The sequence below is a fragment of the Xenopus laevis genome, chromosome 1S (assembly GCF_017654675.1).
Source record: "Xenopus laevis strain J_2021 chromosome 1S, Xenopus_laevis_v10.1, whole genome shotgun sequence".
Taxonomy (NCBI): domain Eukaryota; kingdom Metazoa; phylum Chordata; class Amphibia; order Anura; family Pipidae; genus Xenopus; species Xenopus laevis.
Window position 1 is genome coordinate 198,200,780 of NC_054372.1, and position 16,441 is coordinate 198,217,220.

General features: G+C 42.2%; 1 protein-coding gene across 1 annotated transcript in view; it reads right to left on the reverse strand.

The window, feature by feature from the left end:
* Window positions 1-5,752: 5,752 nt before the first annotated feature.
* Window positions 5,753-16,441, reverse strand: part of LOC108707353 (protein hinderin) — a 95,233-nt gene continuing 84,544 nt past the window's right edge. Inside the window, exon 11 of the mRNA XM_041580674.1 lies at window positions 5,753-6,377. Within this exon, the coding sequence (XP_041436608.1) occupies window positions 6,191-6,377 (187 nt within the window). The 3' untranslated portion in view covers window positions 5,753-6,190. The remainder of the gene's footprint in view (window positions 6,378-16,441) is intronic.

Here is a 16,441-nt window from a genome sequence, read left to right on the forward strand (position 1 = left end):
GTTTTCCTTTAAAGGGACTTTCTGCAATTTCTCATTGCTGTTGTTAGGTTCCATTTCTGAGTTCCTGGGTGTGATCTGTCTGTTTTCTGACCCTGCCTTCCTGACTTCTGTGATGCCGACCTCTGCCTGTTATCCGACTATTCCGAATTCTGTAATCCGACCCGTGCCTGGCTTGACACTTCTGATTTGATCTCCTGGTTTTGACCCTTGCCTGTCCGACTTTGCTTGTATTCTGCCTGCACCGACCCGGCCTGGTTTGACTACGTTTTCTGTCTGCTCCTTGAACTGTGACCTTCTGCCCAAAAAGACTTTGCCAACAATCCTGCCCTCTGCTCGTCCAGAACACTTAGCTTTGCTCCTCTCTTAATAAGACCTGGCGGCATCCAATTAGCTGAGGGCTCCTCCTGAGGTGAAAGGCGGCTGTTAAAGGATAAGTTAAGCTTTCAAATAAGTGAATGTAAAACTGATGAGGGGGATATTCTAAGCACTTTTGTCATTTACATTCATTATTTATTTTGTTTTTATTCCAAGATAGTAAGGGATACATGTACTGTTAATATGAATGAATTTTGTTACAACAGCGCCACCTGCTGGTCATTTTCCCACCAGTCTGACCAGCAAGTAGTCAAGGAAGTTGTCAGGAGAAAGAAAGAGGCTGATGTTCTTCTGCTTAGGAATAAAATTAGAAACCTTTCTCACATCTTTCCTAAGCAGAGGAACATCAATTTTACATTCACTTAGTTTAAAGGTTTACTTACCCTTTAAAGGCGGAAGCAGGAGCCGAGACCAGGGAGCCTAGCATTGGTTCTGGATTCTGGGTGCTGATCGTGACATGATGGGCTCTTCTATAAATTACATTAGGAGCAGTTCGACCCGAGCATGTCGGATTTGGCTTAAATTCAATAGTGGCCAAAGTGCTGCGTCTGCCATACATCTAAACAGCCAGTCAAGGCTAAGAGTGTCAGCTCTCTGTCATTGACAAAGGAAGTCTGATATGCAAAGGAAAAACAGCTCCACCCATGACCAAAGGATACATTTTTGCTCCAGCAACCTCTGCACTTAAATTTAATGGAAATCACCGTTACGTTGGCCCGATCTCTGCCTTTAAGTGCGGTTGAAATCACAGCTGTACCCGAAAGCACATAAAATTTAATACTTGTTTGGGTTAATTGAAAAGCAATTTCCGTTATCAATCGAGTGTCTATTGCGCAGATATTTGTCAGAGGATGTTTTTTTTTTTTTTTTCATTTTAAAAACCAATAAAAATGATGTATTTGTGATGCGGCTCCCCGTTACAGCGAGTTTGTGCGAGCAATTAACGTGATTATTGAGCAAATGAACAGCAACAAAACAAATGATCACAATCAAATTAAAAAAAATATGTAAATCAAAAGGATGTGAAACTTTCATTAAATAAAAGTGAGGTTTAAAGGGAAAACGCAAAAAAATTGAGTTTGTATTTGTCTGGAAACGATGTGTCGTGTTTAGTAGTTTTGCGGGAAAAACCTGATTTACACAAATCTGAAAAAGGATAGAATTGTTTTTTTGTTTGAATAAGGGTAATTATATGCTGTTCATTTCATTCACAAAGCAGCAGTCCTGCCCTGCTTTATGGCAGCTGAGATTCTAGCTATCTGTATAACAGAACATTCTGTCCCAGTGGCTGCACAGATCCTATCTGATCCCCATTGTAAGCAGCAGTCCTGTCCTGCTTTATGGCATCTGAGATTCTAGCTATCTGTATAACAGAACATTCTGTCCCAGTGGCTGCACAGATCCTATCTGATCTCCATTGTAAGCAGCAGTTCTGTCCTGCTTTATGGCAGCTGAGATTCTAGCTATCTGTATAACAGCATTCTGTCCCAGTGGCTGCACAGATCCTATCTGATCCCCATTGTAAGCAGCAGTCCTGTCCTGCTTTATGGCAGCTGAGATTCTAGCTATCTGTATAACAGAGAATTCAGAGACTGTACCTATTGTATACAATTCCTTAATGAGATTAATTTACACAGTGATTGATATAAAAGAGATGCAGTATGTTGCCATCAATGGAATTTGTTGAAATGAAAGAGCAGCTTTGGTTTTACTAGAGAAAGTAGAGAGTTAATAAGGAGGGACGGGAGTTAATCAGGCTGCAGAATGTCAAACTGAGTCCCCAGAGCCCCTGCTGAGTGTAGTCACGACCCCCAGGAACAATGTGCTGAAATGAGAGGTTGCTGATTGCATTGCTGGGGTCGTGGGGAAATAATGAGAAATGCTCAATACTCTGTGGGGGTAACTGCACTTAAAGGGCACCGAGTTGGGACTTAACCCCTGCTGCCTTGGATTGGGGGTATTGATGTTAGTATTAGGGATTTGCCAAGTAGCATCCGCAAGCAGAATCAGGAGCATATTGTTAGTGTGGGAGGAAAGCCCTGCAACAGGAATCCATCCAATGCCTGAATGATTCACACTGAAAAACCATCAGAATTAGAAAACAGGTCAAAGGTTTTACCTTTTTGATCCCCCTAAATCACAGCACGAGGGAGGCACTGGAGTGTTGGCTGCAGAATAGCCGACAAGTGCAGCGCTGCTTGACTGGAACATGTAGTCAGAGCCGACAGTGCAGGGTAGCCCAAAGAGAATAATTTATGAGATAATTGAAAATCATTAATAATTGTGTATTAAAACATTGCATAGAGTTACATTTGCTTTCCTTCTGCGATATTTGGGTTTACGTCCCCTTTAATTTGACATTCTAGCACAATGTAGTCAATTTGATACAAGTCTGGAAATGGAGGCGGAGCTTACTGGCCAATGGCTTTAATGAGGCTTGAGACTAGGGATGCACCGGATCCACTATTTTGGATTCGAACCCCCAAATCCTTCGCGAAATATTTGACCAAATACCGAACCGAATCCTAATTGACATATGCAAATTAGGGGTGGGAAAGGGAAAACATTTCTTACTTCCTTGTTTTGTGATAAAAAGTCAGACAATTTCCCTCCCCTAATTTGCATATGTAAATTAGGATTCGGTTCGGCCAGAAGGAATCGGCAGAATCCCAAACCGAATTCGGTGCAGCCCTACTTGAGACCCCCCAAGAGCAACACAAAATCTCCCAATGAGTCTGCTCAGTTGTAGCACCAGGTTGTAGACAAACAGAACAGAAAGAGAAATAATACCTACACCGCACAGCAATGGCCAAACATTGGCTCAGCTCATGAGGTCCCAATACTTTATATAAGAATCAGTTACAACACTGCCCCCTGCTGGATTCCTTCGGGCAGGATTCCTTCCAGCTTGGGGCAATACAGAGCACGGGTCTTGAAGGGTGACTTAGAAGCTCAAGACAAATGGTGTGCTCCTGGATTAAACAGGTGCTAAAGGCTCCCATACAGGGCACCAGACCAAATTCACCCAGTCACACTCTCCCGCCCCATTGCCACCCATCCACGATAAGCACCACCCATTTACAATAAGCACCACCGATTCAGAACAATTTAAAGAGATACAAACCATTTCCTCCCTGAGCAATGAAATAGCCCTGGCAGTTTAAAAATTCTAAGATAAAACATTGTGTCCCACTTGTCCTTGAACTGGTCTCTTTCCTTTGGGGCAATTAAAACAGGGTATAATGGAATGTTTGCAGGTTCCATTAAGTGAGCCAGTAGTGATGTTTTAAACGGGTGAGGTTTTAGTGGCATGAAAAATACGGGTAGTAGGTGCCATATTGATTCGCTTAGTTAGACAGTACAGTATGAGGGTATAGCTTATTGTGTGCCCAGAACATTCCTTCTCTGTATATTTGTATTTATACATATGGGAGGAGGAGGTGCCATATTGATTCGCTTAGTTAGACAGTACAGTATGAGGGTATAGCTTATTGTGTGCCCAGAACATTCCTTCTCTGTATATTTGTATTTATACATATGGGAGGAGGAGGTGCCATATTGATTCCCTTAGACAGTACAGTATGAGGGTATAGCTTATTGTGTGCCCAGAACATTCCTTCTCTGTATATTTGTATTTATACATATGGGAGGGAGGTGCCATATTGATTCCCTTAGACAGTACAGTATGAGGGTATAGCTTATTGTGTGCCCAGAACATTCCTTCTCTGTATATTTGTATTTATACATATGGGAGGAGGAGGTGCCATATTGATTCCCTTAGACAGTACAGTATGAGGGTATAGCTTATTGTGTGCCCAGAACATTCCTTCTCTGTATATTTGTATTTATACATATGGGAGGAGGAGGTGCCATATTGATTCCCTTAGACAGTACAGTATGAGGGTATAGCTTATTGTGTGCCCAGAACATTCCTTCTCTGTATATTTGTATTTATACATATGGGAGGAGGAGGTGCCATATTGATTCCCTTAGACAGTACAGTATGAGGGTATAGCTTATTGTGTGCCCAGAACATTCCTTCTCTGTATATTTGTATTTATACATATGGGAGGAGGAGGTGCCATATTGATTCCCTTAGACAGTACAGTATGAGGGTATAGCTTATTGTGTGCCCAGAACATTCCTTCTCTGTATATTTGTATTTATACATATGGGAGGAGGAGGTGCCATATTGATTCCCTTAGACAGTACAGTATGAGGGTATAGCTTATTGTGTGCCCAGAACATTCCTTCTCTGTATATTTGTATTTATACATTACTTTCTCTACTACTCTCATCATTCTCAGATCCTACTGGAAAATCTTCCAAATCATGTACCTCAAAAGAGGGCAGGGCTTCCAATAAAGCAGGTGGATTTTGGGAGGGTGTCAGCCATTACTGGCGATTGTCCGGCCAGACATTTAGTGCCTTCTGGTTAAGAGGGAAGGATTTTTATTTATTTAAAAATAAAGAAAATGTAAAAGCCAACAAAGATTCTGCCATTCTCAATAGACTGGGCACTGAGTATTCATTTCACTCCAATAGTAAGCAAAGCAGCATGGCAGCTCCCCTCCCTAAGAATTATGTAAATAAATAAATAAGGCAGAAGAACCTACCAGAGGAAGAAAAAGGGAAATTTAAAATTGAATCTTTAAAAATATGCCTGCATCTAAATGGCAAGCAAATGCTAACACTGCACGCTTAAAGGATAAGTAAACCTTGAAAATAAGTGAATGTAAAATTGATGAGAGGGCAATTCTAAGCACTTTTGTCATTTACATTCATTATTTATTTTGTTTTTATTCCAAGATATTAAGGGATACATGTGCTGTTAATATGAATGAATTGTGTTACAACAGCGCCACCTGCTGGTCAGTTTCCCACCAGTCTGACCAGCAAGTAGTCAAGGAAGTTGTCAGGAGAAAGAAAGAGGCTGATGTTCTTCTGCTTAGGAAAGATGTGAGAAAGGTTTCTAATTTTATTCCTAAGCAGAAGAACATCAGCCTCTTTCTTTCTCCTGACAACTTCCTTGACTACTTGCTGGTCAGACTGGTGGGAAACTGACCAGCAGGTGGCGCTGTTGTAACAAAATTCATTCATATTAACAGTACATGTATCCCTTAATATCTTGGAATCAAAAGAAAATAAATAATGAATGTAAATGACAAAAGTTCTTAGAATAGCCCCCTCATCACTTATTTTAAAGGTTTTCTTATCCTTTAAAGGGAAACATTATCCCTGTGATCCAATTTCAAAACACTGATTTTTTTTTTTACAGAACAGCCACTCAATCCCCAACTGACTGGAAATCTCAGGATTACTGTTCTGTAGACACAGGGCAATTAGGGTCCGGGGATTAATAGCCTAATATAAAATGGGCCGGTATCCCTTTAACACAAACTAAGGAGAAATGTAGCACAATGTGAAATCCATTTTGTTTCATGAGTCGCTCACAAAGAAAAGCAGGAGGGAAACCCATTGAAATCAAAAGAGACATCAAACGGCGCCTGGATCTGCTCCCAGTGTCCCCCGTATGTCTCAGCGAAGGGCCCAAGTGAAAGTACCGGCCCAAGTTAAAAACTGCCACAATTGTTATTTAGCGACAGGCAAATGTCAGGAATGATGGGGGAAGTAGTAATAATGCATTGCTTCATGGGGAATAGATCAATAAAATCTCCTTAAAATACCATTAACCCTTCCAACGCCAAAAGTGAAAACCTACAAACATTCCTAGTGCTGAAAAGATAAAGCACTGCGGGGTCGTTTGTGGTTCTCCATTGCACTCGGCCAGCAGTTCTGCATGAGGAGGGTTTGATCAGCAAATGAAGAAGATCTCCTCCAGCATCTTGCTCTCCTCTGGATCCTCGGGGGCCGGTCTGGAATGGATCCTGGGGGCCGGGCTCATGACCCTGAACTTATTGGTGTCTCTGCAATGGGGGCGGGGTCTGTCGCTAGAGATGGGGCTTATTGCATCCAGCATGTCGATCAGAGACGTTTCATACCTACAACACAAGAAGATGCTGTTAGTTACCAAATATGCCACATCCTCAAACTGTCACATATATATGTATATATAACTGCAGGGACTACCAATGGTGCATGAGGTGCAGGAACTACCAATGGTGCAGGAACTATCAATGGTGCAGGAACTACCAATGGTGCAGGAACTACCAATGGTGAATGAGGTGCAGGAACTACCAATGGTGCATGAGGTGCAGGAACTACCAACGGTGCAGGAACTACCAATGGTGCATGTGGTGCAGGAACTACCAATGGTGCATGTGGTGCAGGAACTACCAATGGTGCATGTGGTGCAGGAACTACCAATGGTGCATGTGGTGCAGGAACTACCAATGGTGCATGAGGTGCAGGAACTACCAATGGTGCAGGAACTACCAATGGTGCATGTGGTGCAAGAACTACCAATGGTGCAGGAACTACCAATGGTGCCTGTGGTGCAGGAACTACCAATGGTGCATGAGGTGCAGGAACTACCAATGGTGCATGAGGTGCAGGAACTACCAATGGTGCATGTGGTGCAGGAACTACCAATGGTGCATGTGGCACAGGAACTACCAATGGTGCATGAGGCGCAGGAACTACCAATGGTGCATGAGGTGCAGGAACTACCAATGGTGCATCTGGTGCAGAAACTACCAATGGTGCATCTGGTGCAGGAACTACCAATGGTGCATCTGGTGCAGAAACTACCAATGGTGCAGGAACTAACAATGGTGCATGTGGTGCAGGAACTACCAATGGTGCATGTGGCACAGGAACTACCAATGGTGCATGAGGCGCAGGAACTACCAATGGTGCATGAGGTGCAGGAACTACCAATGGTGCATCTGGTGCAGGAACTACCAATGGTGCATCTGGTGCAGGAACTACCAATGGTGCATCTGGTGCAGAAACTACCAATGGTGCAGGAACTAACAATGGTGCATCTGGTGCAGAAACTACCAATGGTACAGGAACTACCAATGGTGCATGTGGTGCAGGAACTACCAATGGTGCATCTGGTGCAGAAACTACCAATGGTGCATCTGGTGCAGAAACTACCAATGGTGCAGGAACTACCAATGGTGCATCTGGTGCAGGAACTACCAATTGTGCATCTGGTGCATGTAGCAGTTTTCCCAACATACCCCACTTATCAGGAGATTCCACTCCCAAACTCAGCAGTAGGAATCCCAACACTTCTCCTCCCCATATTAACCAATATAATTCGACATTAAATTCTGCTCCCAAAGACACCGGAGGAAGATCCACTGCAACCCAGGATCAAGATTCTCTTCTAATCTTAATTGACACATGATTTTTTTACCCCTTTATCTATTAAAACATGCTAGATATCCACAACCCAAAGCTGCTGTACTGTGTGCGGCCATGATGATGCATTAGGGTGTGGCTTAAACACCTGATTGGCTGTAGGACTGATGCAATCTGTATCCTCACATTGCTGGGTTTTTGCACTGCCCCTTATCCAATGTCATGATCTAACGTCCAAATCTATGTAGACATGTTAAGCCTTTACTATAAAGACAACCCTCAATTAGAAATGGTTTATATGTTCCCTTGAGTAGCCTGGCGGGTGCCCAGATACTTTTGGCACACACCAATAAGGGCCCCGCTACACTACACGAGAGCCACCTCCCAGGCTACAAGAAATTGGCAGCTTGGCAAAGGGCAGAATTATTATTATGACTAGGGATGGGCGAATTTTTTCACCTTGTTTCGCCGAAAAAATGACGCCCATAGACTTGTATGGCAGTGTGCGTCCATAAAAAAAGACGCGCGTCAAAGAAATTTCGCCGCGCGAATTTTGGCCGAAACGAAACGGGTCAAATTCGCCCATCCCTAATTATGACTGATATAACGAGCTAATTAAAAGCTCTTTGCTCTGCCTATCTGCCACCTCTCACTAATTGTGACTTGAATGAGAAATAACAAGGAACGCAGGAATAAAAGAGAAAACGCCAGTGAATGTGCGGCGCATATAAAGATTCAATTGAAAGCCGGACGTACGGCACTTGGTACCCGACCGTCTCACCCCAAAACACCTTCTCTAGGCCCCGTGCCCTTAATCACACATGAAAGGGGAGATTCAATCTTCTGTTAATAATGACATTTTATTTGCTGCCCAACAAAATGCCTGGCATCATATTTATTGCAACGAAAAACCTGAACCTTACAGGGAGGTAATATCTGCACCAGGTTCCGTGGCGTTGTATAATAGAAGGGTGTGTATATAATAATATATAATAAAAAATACAAGGTTTACAATCTAATCACAGTGCCACCTAATGGCTGAAGAAGGTAATGCAACAAATGAGCTTCTGCTTACCCTTTAACGCATTAGACCCCCATTAAACTTGGAGCATGGCGCCCAGTGGAAATAAAGCGCATTGTTAATAGCAGAATGCCTTATGGGCAAGAGAATCTAAAGTGAAGTCTGTCTCTCGGGGGTCTGAAAGAGCACGTTCCCATTGATAGATGCGGAGAAGTCCTGCGATTGATCTGCTCCCGGTTACATGAAATTAAAGGAAAGGGCAGCGGCAAACAAGGTCACGCAGGTGGATCAGGGGAATGTGCTTGAGTTTGGGAAGTGCATTACAGTCACGGTAATTGTGGTAATGGAGGCTGATAAATTAGACGCAAGTCAATCGAGTTCCACCCTTCGCTTGTGAAAACATTGCTTATATATTGCCCATATATAGGTCACTAAGTGCTACAGGCGTGGGCGAGTTGTAGTTCTAGTGGGCAGCGAGCTGGAGCCATATAACCAGGGCGATATTTCAAGCGGAAGATCAGGGTTAATTTACTTTTCCCAAGCTGTAGGCCAGTGTTTTGTATGTAGCCAGCTGATTATTTCTTATAACACACGTTTAAAGGGATACTGTCATGGAAAAACGTTTTTTTCACCTTCAAACACTTTTTCTAGTTTATTCGATTTCAGACAGTTCACCAGAAATAATGATTTTTTTGCAGTTACTTTATATTTTCTATTTGTGATTTAGGAATAAAATTAGAAACCTTTCTCACATCTTTCCTAAGCAGAAGAACATCAGCCTCTTTCTTTCTCCTTACAACTTCCTTGACTACTTGCTGGTCAGACTGGTGGGAAAATGACCAGCAGGTGGCGCTGTTGTAACAAAATTCATTCATATTAACAGTACATGTATCCCTTAATATCTTGGAATAAAAACAAAATAAATAATGAATGTAAATGACAAAAGTGCTTAGAATAGACCCCTCATCAGTTTTACATTCACTTATTTTAAAGGTTTCCTTATTCTTGAATAGCAGCTGCTCCTCCCCTGTATCAGTTTGCAAAGAGCACAGAAGGACCAAAATATTTTTTCCAACCAATTTTAAACCGCTTTGAATGAGGCTGAAAAGTTTCATTTATTTATCTTTTAACCTTAAAGCCCATTTTGGCGACGCTGAAAGTAAACATTCTTTAGAAATAAGAAGACCGGGTATTTCAGGCCCATTAAGAACTAGTTTGGGGAATTAAGAAGCGATGGGACGACATTATAAAGACGGTGCTCATCTCCAGTTAAAGGAGACTCTACCACTGCTGCTGTAAACAGGAATTATATCATTGGCGAACACTAAGTGGTCGAGTTATTTAGCAGAAGTGTCCCAAATAAACCCGGGGAAAGTGATATTAATGTCCTGTGGTCACTATTATTGAGCCTGGAAAGCAATAAAGTTTACGAGTCGGTAAATATTACATTCACAGGGTAGTTTAGATTCTCCCTCCGTCCCTTATTACACATTGTTAGCGGCGAGTCCACAATACATTATTCATATTCGGGGTGTCCCCGGCGTGATGGATTGCCTTGAGAGGCTGTCCTTTAAATAAATCAACAAATAAAAATGCAAATGTTAACATTTTCGGATTCAACCTTCCCCTGCCTGGAATGGGAAATGAACATTTTCCCATTATATGGACAGCGAGCAGAGAGGACAATTAACGACCTGCTCGGCGACCATGTGGGAGATTCATTTACAAATGGCGTTTTATTTTTTTCACCTGCGGATGGAACCGAATTGCCCATTTCTGGCCATTTGCACTTTTCAAGGAGATGGAGGCGAGGAGGTTCCATGTGGCACCCCCCCTTTCAGGCGCAGTTACTGATGGAAATGTCACCCATTTCACAGCTCCTTACAGAGAGGCAAATTTGCTGGGAAAGTTCAGGAGTCGCATTTTATTGCAGTTTTGCACCGCCAAAAGGCAGCTGGTTCCCGTCGTTCAGCGAGATGGAGGCCACATTTAGTGAGTTAAAGGGATTCTGTCATGGTTTTTATGTTTTTATTTCTAAATGACACTGTTTACACTGCAAATAATTCAGTGTACAATATAAAATGTCATTCATGAACCAGCAAGTGTATTTAGTTGTAATATTGGTGTGTAGGTGCATCTCAGCTCATTTTGCCTGGTCATGTGATTTCAGAAAGAGCCAGCACTTTAGGATGGAACTGCTTTCTGGCAGGCTGTTGTTTCTCCTACTTAATGTAACTGAATGTGTCTCAGTGGGACCTGGATTTTACTATTGAGTGCTGTTCTTAGATCTACCAGGCAGCTGTTATCTTGTGTTAGGGAACTGCTATCTGGTTACCTTCCCATTGTTCTGTTGTTAGGCTGCTGGAGGGGGGGGATATCACTCCAACTTGCAGTACAGCAGTAAAGAGTGACTGAAGCTTATCAGAGCACAAGTTACATGACTGGGGGTAGCTGGGAAACTGACAATATGTCTAGCTCCATGTCAAATTAAATATACAAAAAAATAGTTTTTCAGTGCAGAATGCTGCTGCAGCAGCACTGTTAACTGATGTGTTTTGGAAAAAAAATAAAAAATTCCCATGACAGTATCCCTTTAACAGGGTTGTTCACCTTTGAGATCACTTTTAGTATGATGTAGAGCAGTGATCCCCAACCAGTAGCTCGTGAGTAACATGTTGCTCTCCAACCCCTTGGATGTTGCTCCCAGTGGCCTCAAAGCAGGAGCTTATTTTTGAATTCCAGGCTTGGATGAAACTTTTGGTTGCATAAAAACTAGGTTCACTCAATGTAGGTTGACAATCCACATAGGGGCTACTAAATGGCCAATCACAGCACTTATTTGGCACCCGAAGAACATTCTTCATGGTAGTGTTGCTCCCCAACTCTTTTTACTTCTGAATGTTGCTCATGGGTTCAAAAGGTTGGGGATCCCTGATGTAGAGAGTGATGTCCTGAGACAGTTTGCTTTCATTTTTTATTATTTGTGTTTTTTGAGGTATTTAGCTTTTTATTCGGCAGCTCTTCTCTTGGCATCTTAAGCAATCCGGTTGCTATGGTCTAAATTCCCCTAGCAACCATGCATTGATTTGAATAAGAGACTGGAATATGATTAGGAGAGGGACTGAATAGTAGGATCATTAATAACAAGTAACAATAACAATACATTTGTAGCCTTACAGTGTATTTGTTTTTTAGAAGGGAGTCAGAAGGGAGAAGCTGCAAAGAAAAAGGCAAATAACTATAAAAAAGATATAATGAAAACCAATTGAAAAGTTGCTTAGAATTGGCCGTTCTGTAATATAATAAAATTTACCTTAATGGTGAACCACCCCTTTAATGATGAGGGATGAGCAAGAGGAAGAGGTGCAGCCCATGGATGTTCCTTTGTCAGGATATAAATTTAACCCTCAAGAGGTGATTTATTATATCACTGCAGCACGATGCAAACTCCAGCCCACCTGCAATTAGATTGTTGGAATGCAATGGGGCTGTAGGGTTTGGACTGCAAGCTCCTGGGTCTAGATAAAGCTGAGCATGTGGACAACATTGGATTGGACAACAATGGATTCTCCTTTGTCAGGATTAGGGTTGGCACGTGGCCGGTATTTTACTGGCCTGGCCGGTAAAAATGATGGTCGATCCCAATGTTATTTAGAGAGAAAAATGATAAATATATCGGAAGGCCAAGATTTATTTTTTATAGAAAAGGTGGCAACCCTAGTCAGGATAAAAGTTTGACCCCCTAGAAGTGATTTATTATATCGCTGCGGTACGATGCAAACTCCAGCCGCCCACCTGCAATAAGATTAAGCCAGGGGCTGTGGGGTTTGGACTGCAAGCTCCTGGGTCTAGCTAAAGCTATGCACGTGGACAACATTGGATCGGACAATATGGGAAGCAGATAGTCGGCACGAATGACCTACTCACTGATTGGTGGATCAGCCGTAGGATCCATATGTAATAATGTCTTCAGAGTAAGATCCACAGATCTTTGCCCATTGGAGTAACTAGGGTCACCCACAGGGTTGCCAGGTTGGCAGTTTTTCAGCGAAATTGGGCTACTCATTTAAAGTCCATGCGGGTTTTGAAAGTACAAACTAGCCAAGGTACAGATTTGGGCTACTTTTTGGGCCTTTGGCTGGTTTGTACTTTGGAAAGCCAAAGTTTTTTTTCTTGCCCTAATGTGCCAAGCCTGTGTCTCCCAATGCATGTTGGGTAATGTAGTTTTTGTTTATCATTAATGTAAGACTGCAATACCCAGCATGCAATGGGACTGACTTGTGTAGAATTTGGGAGTTACCAGATTTTAAGAATGACCAGTCTCCCGTCATTCTTAACACATTTTCCAATGACTTTCCTCAATTTCAGACAATTTTGGGGCAAAATTCTGCTGGCCACCAAAATGTCTAGAGGTTCAGCTGTTTTACCAATATTTATTGAAATTGCATATTTTATTAGGGACCCCTATACCTCCTGGACCCCCCTCTGTAGTTACGCCCCTGATGAGGGGCCAATCTGTCCCATTTTGCTTCATGGAAAAACTTGTGAAACAGTGACATTTTGAAAAAGGTGTATTTTCATATATTTTATATACATATAATACACAAAAGCCATGAATATCCTGTAAATGATATCCTTATAAATGGTGAGTTCTGATGTCATCAGTTATAAACGGTGAGTTCTGATGTCATTTCTGTCACATGACTCACTGAAATTTGTGTATTATAATAAATAAAGTACCCCCAGTTGCAAAATATGAGGATATTAGAAGTTACCTCGGAGTTCCATGACCTGTATAAAAACACTCGGCCTTCAGCCTCGTACTTTTATATGGTCATGAAACTCCTCGGTAACTTATAATATCCTTATATTTTACAAAAGGGGTTCTTTATTCACTATATAATACACAAAAGCCATGAATATCCTGTAAATGATATCCTTATAAATGGTGAGTAGTGATGTAATTTCTGTCACATGACTCACTGAAACTTGTGTATTATAATAAATAAAGTACCCCCAGTTGCAAAATATGAGGATATTAGAAGTCACCTTGGAGTTCCATGACCTGTATAAATCAGCCTTCTGTCTCATAATTTTATATGGTCATGAAACTCCTTGGTGACATAATAAACAAGAGGGGCTACTTTATTCTCTATATATGCATTTATTTTTTTAGACTTTTTTTCACATATTGTGCTATTTTTGGGCTACTTTTGAAGTGCCTCTTGGCTAGGTTGGAGCTGGTTTTGTATCTGATTTTGGCTGGTTTTGAAAATTAGACCTGGCATCCCTGGTCACCCAGGTGCAGAGTTTGCCTCCAGACTCACCCCACATGGCCATCTGCCCTCTGGCCCAGGTCACATCTTAACCACTGCACCTACATAGTTATGCCTCTGTATTTACTCATTTGGACACCCATGCAGCGATCCTATTCAGGTTGATCACCATACTGAGAGTCTATGGAGAGCTGTCCAAAAAGGACCACATCAATGCACCTCATCTGACCTGCCCAATCTATAGATTGTTCAGCCCACCAGAAAGGTCCCAATAAGCTGCCGGGGCCAAGCCTGCGTACAGCTATTTACTGCGTTATTTCAATCAGATGCGTTTGTGAGTGCACAGTTGATAGGGACGCAGTGAAGGTTGGTCAGAGCTGTCCTCTACTATAAATTAGCTGGACGTCCCTACTGTTATTCCCCATCACCTTGTCCAACAGCAGGACTGGGAGAATAACCTCTGCCGATGGCACAATGGGGACCAGGAAACATCAGAACAATTAATTAGTTAAATCCATCTGTCAGACAATAATAGGAATAATGAAGCAACACCTGCTGCACGGGGATGGACGCAAATGGCGTTGTCGAGCTTAGAGGGGACGGCAAGGACACCAGAGGGGAGTTGGTTTGGGCAAGTTATAATATCAGCTAAGTGCAAAGAAAGTGTATTAATGTGTGTGGATCCTACATTTAAAGGAGAACTAAAGCCTAACTAAAGAAGTAGGTAGAAATGTTGTACATGATGTTTTGTGCTTCTGCACCAGCCCAAGGCAACCACAGCCCTTTAGCAGTAAAGATCTGTGTCTCCAAAGATGCCCCAGTAGCTCCCCATCTTCTTTTCTGCTGATTCACTGCACATACTCTGTGCTGCTGTCACTTACTGAGCTTAGGGACCCACTCACAATATACAGTACACATAGAATAGAAATGTCACAATATAAGGCTGATTAGTAATTAATACACATAATTACTACATGGCAGCACAGAAACCAGTGCAATTAGCATCAGAATTGAATAATCAGCAAACCTGTAGCATCAGCTTATATTACAGCCAGGGAAGCTGATTTTCTGCTGGATAATTAGTGACGAGCCCTAAGCTTAGCTTCTCAACAGCCAATCAGAGCCCACTGAGCATGTGAGTGTCACAGACACTTTCCAAGATGGTGACCCCCTGTGACAAGTTTGAAGTCCTGGATCATTGCTGCTATTGACAAGCTCAAACTTTAGCCTCGTGCAATAAGTTCTCTCTTTATAAAATATGGCAGTTTTATGCACATTCATTTTTAGAGTTTAGTTCTCCTTTAAGTCTGTTCTGCTGAAGGCAGGCTGCCGTCAGTGAGCGTTAGCTCTGGGATGGGCTTTGGAACTGTTCCGGTACCTTCAGGAATCCTGCAGCGGGTCGGGTACCCAAGGGTTACCTGCAAAAACCTGCGCGTTGCAGGTAGAGGTTTCGGGAGTCGGCAGCTCTCCAGGTTTACAGGTCGCGGGTCTTCTCAATAGCGAGTTTTACTCCTTTTTTTCTGACCACGCCTACTTCTAATGATGTCACTTCCGGTTTACAATGACAGCACTTCCTGTTTCTTGATGGTCAGTGGGTCGCATATCGGGTTGCGGATAAGGTACTTGTGGGTCGGGTAGCGGGTCTAAGCGGGTAAGTATGTGGGTCGCCGGTTGGGTTTAACAGATTGGTTCCGCGCAGAACTCTACCTTCAGGTGTCAAGAGGGAACCCATTAGGGCTGCCGCTTGGTTGGTACAAATCATGCTCGATGCCAATGCGATTATTAGGGGAAAAATTATCTAGGTAGAGTGTTAGTGTCCTAAAGTAACAAAAAAGAAGCTAAATACATATTTGCATTAGGTTACATTTAAATAGATACAAATATTAATGAGATGAAACCTATGTAACCACCATGGGCACTGGACTGAACCACGTCCAACGTAGGAATGGGATCACAAATCAAGCACAGGCCCATTCCCTCACATCATGCTGCGTCATCAGAATATGGGCCAGATTTATTAAGGGTCGAATTGAAAATTCGAAATTCAAGAAAAAAAAAATTTAATTCGATTTTTGAGATTATCATACTCTGGCCCTTTAAGAACTCAAATTTGACTACTCCCCCCTTAAAACCTGCCGAATTGCTGTTTAAGTCAACGGGAGACGTCCAGGGAATAAATGTTGAGTTGTTTGCAGCCTTATGGAGAAAAAACTTGAATTGAGGTTTTTAAAATTCAAATCGAATTCGATTCGAGTTTTTGGGTCGATTACATTAATCCGAGTTTAAAAAATTTGATTTTTTTAAATAAGTTTCGATTGGTCGAATTTCGAATTCATGGGAATTTTTAAAAACTATGTGCTTGGCTCTGCATTGGGGAGACCAGAGTTTTTCCTAGCAATAGGTTGAAAATCCCAATCCTGGACCAAGATCCAATCTCCAAAATATAGGCTTCACCCTCAGTCTTCCAAGCTCCACACTTTCCCCATTCCATCATAAA